Source organism: Phascolarctos cinereus, unplaced genomic scaffold (assembly GCF_003287225.1).
Source record: "Phascolarctos cinereus isolate Bilbo 61053 unplaced genomic scaffold, phaCin_HiC Scaffold_1;HRSCAF=81, whole genome shotgun sequence".
Lineage (NCBI taxonomy): Eukaryota > Metazoa > Chordata > Mammalia > Diprotodontia > Phascolarctidae > Phascolarctos > Phascolarctos cinereus.
The window spans coordinates 100,448,940-100,454,242 of record NW_027555514.1 but is presented as its reverse complement, the minus strand read 5'-3'; the positions used below and the strand labels follow the sequence as shown (position 1 = coordinate 100,454,242).

Here is a 5,303-nt window from a genome sequence, read left to right as displayed (position 1 = left end):
CCTACTCAATTCTGATTGGTTAATCAAATGGGAGGTGGGCTATCTTGGGGTATGTGAATTAGGTCACTCAAATCTTGCTCAAAGAGACACCAATTTCCATATTACCTGTCTTAATGATAGAGAAAATCGATGTTTTCCCAGGACCTGTCTAAGCAAGCATAATGAGCAAGAATGTACCTATTAGCCTGAACTTAGACTTTCTTTTACTGTCTGATTAGATCGTTTTTTTTATTTATTTATTTAGATTTATCAACAATCACTTCCATATGCTCTGATTAGATCTTGGCCTAGTTAAATCTTTAAGAGATTTCCCAAACTAGTTGGTTTCTGGATGAGGAAGTAAAAAAGGGGGAAAACCCTGGTCTTAATACAATAATTAATTATTGAATATAAGAGAAATATTCATTTCTCACAAGGTAAAAAAATCCATCTTTTCCGTCCCTCAGATCACCTTGTGACTATAGTAGATGCCGCAGAATGAGCAGGTTATACAATCTGGGACAAAGGCTAATGAATGGTGCCTCCACTTTTGTTGTTGATGTAGTTGTCTTTCCTGTGTGTGGGTGTGTGTGGGGGGAAATAGCACAGGACGAGTAGGAAAAGGATGAGTTGTGATGTTCATCCTAGATCTTATTACATTCTCTTTCCCCCAAACTACACGTCTTCTGAACTTCCCCATTTCCATTTCTATGACCACGAGATCATCCTTCCAGTCATCCAGGTTCCAAACACTTTGTTATCCTTGACACTCAAATCAATTGAACCTGCTCTCTTCAAAGTTACTGATGATCTCTTAATTGCCAAATCTGATGGACTTTTCTTAGGCTTCATCCTTTTTAATCTTTCTACAACATTTTTCACTATTGACAACAGTACCAGGAGAAATGCCCTAACCTGTGCAAGTTTTAGGCTAGATTTTAGATTCTTTTTTTTTTCCTTAAAAGGTGTTGAAACTGTCCTTAAGACGTGATTAGCTCATTTGGTCCTTGTTGCCCCAATCTCCTTGCCAGGTTTGTTTCCTCCAGGGTCCTAGCCCTCAACCTCCAGGTGACAGCTCAGGCTACACACCAACCTCAGATGAAGTCCAAGGCCTCTAGTCCACTGGACCTGAAATCTAACCCCTTCAATGGGACCCAGCAAGGCAGGGACAGCTCAACACCCCTTGCCAGCAAGAAGCAGTTTCATTAGCTGAGACTTCTCACCCTTTACCCCAAAAAGAATTCTGATCCCATTTGTCTGTAGGCCCTAGGGCTTGGGCTCTCTTTGAACTCTCCCACTGGCCAAGGAAGTCTCTAGCATTAGCCTGAAGCTGTAATCCTATCAACTGGCCTTTCACTATTCCCTATGCCCAATCTCCCAATTCTGTTACCCTTACCTATTCACAGTTTTGGGGTTCCAGCTGTCAAATTCCTGAACAGCAAACCAGTTTGGGAAGGAAGAGGGATCAATGCATCAAACAAATTTGTCACAGTTCTTACGAGAAAGTCTCCACTTCTTACCCCTTCTCTAGCTCATTATCCACCTTTTGTAGAGGTCCCACACCTTGTCCCACACATTGAGCTCCTTTGAAACTGAGTGAAATTTCAGTAAGAACAAAATAATGGCATTGGTGCCAATTGGGAACAAGATTCCTAAAGGACAGTGAACTTCCCTATTGACTTTCCTTGGATATTTCCAAAGGCAAAAAAATGCAATATGTACCATTAGACAACTGTGACAATGAACTAGCTTAACGACTGAACATTCAAAAACTCAAAAATCTGAAATGTGTGTAGTTCTCACTGCAAGCTCTCTCAGGAAGGGCTAACCCTTAAAAAGATGACATCTCTCAGGGCCTCTTTGACTTGGTTATTTCGAAGAGTGAAAATAAAAGGTGTCAGGAATGGGGTTACCACTGAAATCGTCAAGGAGACAACCTTGTTATACTCAGCTGCCTGGGTCTGCTTAGGCTTCACATAGAGAAACAGGCAGGTGCCATAGCCTATCATGACCACAATGAAGTGGGAGGCACAGGTGGAGAAGGCCTTCTTCCGGCCAGAGGCAGAAGGAATCTTTAAAATGGCAGAGATTATATAAGTGCAGGAGATGATAGTTGGAAGCAAAGCACCCAAGAGAATGACAATGGCCAGCAAGAAGAGAATAAACTCTAGGAAAATGGTGTCATCACAGGAAAGCTTGAGCAATAAGCCTCTCTCACATAAGAAATGGTTCACAAGAGTTGACCTACAGAAGGACAGTTGAAAAGTAGCATAGACTGGCCAGATTTCAAAAAGAAACCCAAAGAGCCAGGCCAATATCACCACCCAGAGACAAACTTGACTGTTTATGATGATGGTGTATCTCAGGGGGTTACAGACTGCTACATAACGATCTACTGCCATTGCTCCAAGCAATACAAATTCTATTGTCCCCAAAGAGAGATACAAGAAGAGTTGAGTGACACAGGCTGAAAAAGACATGGTCAGCATCTCAGACATTAACAATTCCCCTAGCATGGGAGGAATGATAGTGGAGGTAATCAGGATGTCCAAGAGAGAAAGGTGACCAAGGAAGAAATACATGGGAGAGTGTAATCGGTGATCAGCGCAGATGGTGACAATGATTATCATATTTCCTATTAAAGTCACAAAGAAGGAGAAGAAGAAGATGGCAAAGAGTATGTGGCAGAACTCTGGAGAGCCCGGAAAGCCTTCAAGATAAAATCTGATGACTCCAGAGTGATTTCCTACCATTAAGTCCTCTGACAGCTAGGGAGCAAAAGAGAGTTAATGTTACCAATCAAAAGTCCTAATTGTCAAAGGTATAGAGACAGATCTAGAGCATGCTATATCCCCCACCTGCTCATAGGATATATTTCAGGATCAGGTGTCATTAGCAAGAGGTTGGTACTAAATCAATGTTTGTTAATCTGATAACCACAACCAAATGCCAATGAATGAATTTACCTTCTGGGCTATGAATATGAGACAATGATATAACACAAAAATCATAACAAAAAGAAAACCCACAGAAATCCTTATATCTCTTTATAATTTGGCTTTAATTTCTCATTGTGGCCAGACAACCTGCCATTGTTGTCTTGACCCCTAACTATGGCATACTCATTATCATTTTTGGATCTTTCTATGTCATTATTTCCATTATTTTTAATTTTTCTATTTAATTATTTCTATCTCTATTATTTTTATTATAAACCATTATTTCTATAAGCCCTCCAACTCAGAATAACCCCTAACTCCGTATTTTCTGCCAATCTACAGCTCTTCTTCTAAATCTTGCTTCAGACCTTGCCCAAAATAATGAAACTAGAAAGACTTAAAGCTCCCAGCATGTAATGAGCCTCTCACTATATTGACTCAACGATGAAGTACTGTATTTATATTATGTTCATTTGTATTACTAGAGATATCCTATAATTTTATGATCAGAAGGAATCTTAGGTGTCAGGTAGAATACCAAGAGTGGGGAACCTATGGTAGCTTCATTCATTTACAGATGAGGAGATATGCTCAGAGAGGTAAGGTGTATTGGTCAAGGTCACATTTCTGGTTAGTAGGAGAGGTGTCACTAGAACCCAGATTTCTTGACCCTCAGATCTAGTTTTTTTCCCTGAATACTACCCACCCTTTTGCAATTCCTAGTGTTACATATTGTCTTCTTTTCTTCTGTGATAGCCCCTTAGATATCCTTCTATTTTGAATGTTTCTTAGTGAGTATCAGAATGTTACCTTCCAAATGCTATGTTTAAATGTCTTTTTCAGTTTTACTGATGTCCAGAGATGATCTTTTAATAGTAACACGACAAGTAGTAATAATAATAACTAACATTTATATAGTGTTTACTATGTGCCAAACACTATACTTAGCACTTTATAGTTATCTCATTGTCACTACAACCTTGGGAGGTAAGTACTATTATTTTCCCCATTTTACAGATGAGGAAACTGAGGCAAACCAGTTAAGTGCCTTGCCCATCGTCACACAAGTAGTAAAAGTCTGAAGCTACATTTAAACTCAGGTCTTCCTGATCTAAGCCTAAGTTCTATCCACTATTCTATCTAACTATTCTGTACATAGCTAAGCTGGGTAAATGGAATCATTCATAAATTTTCCAGGAGCCAAGGAAACTCCTAAGAAAGCAGCTTACACTGATGATAGAAGGAGGATGGCACTAGAAAAAATAATCCAGAGCTAGGGAGTGAGAGACCTGAGCTGGGAGCAAGCTGGAATTGAGTGGTTGGGAAGAACTAAAATTAAAAGACCTATAAATATATCTTAAAATATTAGTTCTAGACTTGCTGCCTCCACTTTCTCACTTCCTACTCACTCCTCAAACCCTAAAAATCTGACTCCCAAACCCAGTGCTCAAATGGACTGCTTTCTCCAAAGTTACTAATGATCTCCTACTTATATCAAATCATAGCATATCATATATATGTGTGTGTATATATATACACACATATATGTATATGTATATATGTGTGTATATACATATATATACATTATATATGTGTGTGTATACATCAATCTTTAGTCATAAGTTTAGAGTTACCATGGCATCCATCCCTGTCCAGAGCCTCTCCCACCATTTCTCCTTGAAGCTGGCTTTTTTTCCTTCCAATCTCACTAAAGCACATCATTGACAGCAATCTGGCTCCTCCATCCTCCTTCTTCCAGCTACTGTTAACACAAAAAGTAAGGGCATCCCAGGCCCATAGGAAATGGGTCCAGTGCCATACTGCCCCAAGGCTTTAGTGCATTCAGCACAGGTGAATAGGAAAAAAAAAATTTAAGAGATCTTGACTGAACAACCATGAACTACGCTGTGCAAACATTTACTGAGCACCAGATCCTTGAACTGCCCTGCCTGAGACACAGGAAATACAAAAATGAAATAAAGTAGAATCTCATGGAGAGTTAAGTGCACCAATAAAAATTCACTTCCTATATAGTGCTTTCCTTTAAAATTCCCTACATGGGAAGTGCTTTACAAAGTATTCGTATTCCCGTTCTACATGTGAGGAATTTTAGGCTTGCCCAGGTGACAGATTTAGGACTTGAGTTGCTCTTTGCACTACATTGACCTGCCTCTTGTGTCCCAGGTGAGTGACTCAGAGAAGAGAAGCTTGATTGTACCATCTGTCTGTTTCTACCCCGTGTTCTAGAGGTTTCAGCCCAGTATCTCCTAGTTCCCTCCCCCTCTCTTCCTATTCCATCTAAAATGCAAACATTAAAGAAAATGCTCACCTCTCACAGGAGAATCCACAAATGAACTCAGTTTCCCCACAGGGTGCTAAACCTCT

General features: G+C 39.8%; 1 protein-coding gene across 1 annotated transcript; it reads right to left on the bottom strand.

Moving 5' to 3' along the window:
- Window positions 1-1,793: 1,793 nt before the first annotated feature.
- On the bottom strand, window positions 1,794-2,732 carry LOC110216176 (olfactory receptor 9A4-like). The gene has a single exon (XM_020997980.1). The coding sequence runs from the start codon at window positions 2,730-2,732 to the stop codon at window positions 1,794-1,796; it is 939 nt and encodes a 312-aa protein (XP_020853639.1).
- Between the last annotated feature and the right edge of the window lie 2,571 nt (window positions 2,733-5,303).

Excerpts from the sequence above, each read along its gene's own strand:
- LOC110216176 (XM_020997980.1), bottom strand. The coding sequence starts at position 2,732 with ATGGTAGGAAATCACTCTGGAGTCATCAGATTTTATCTTGAAGGCTTT.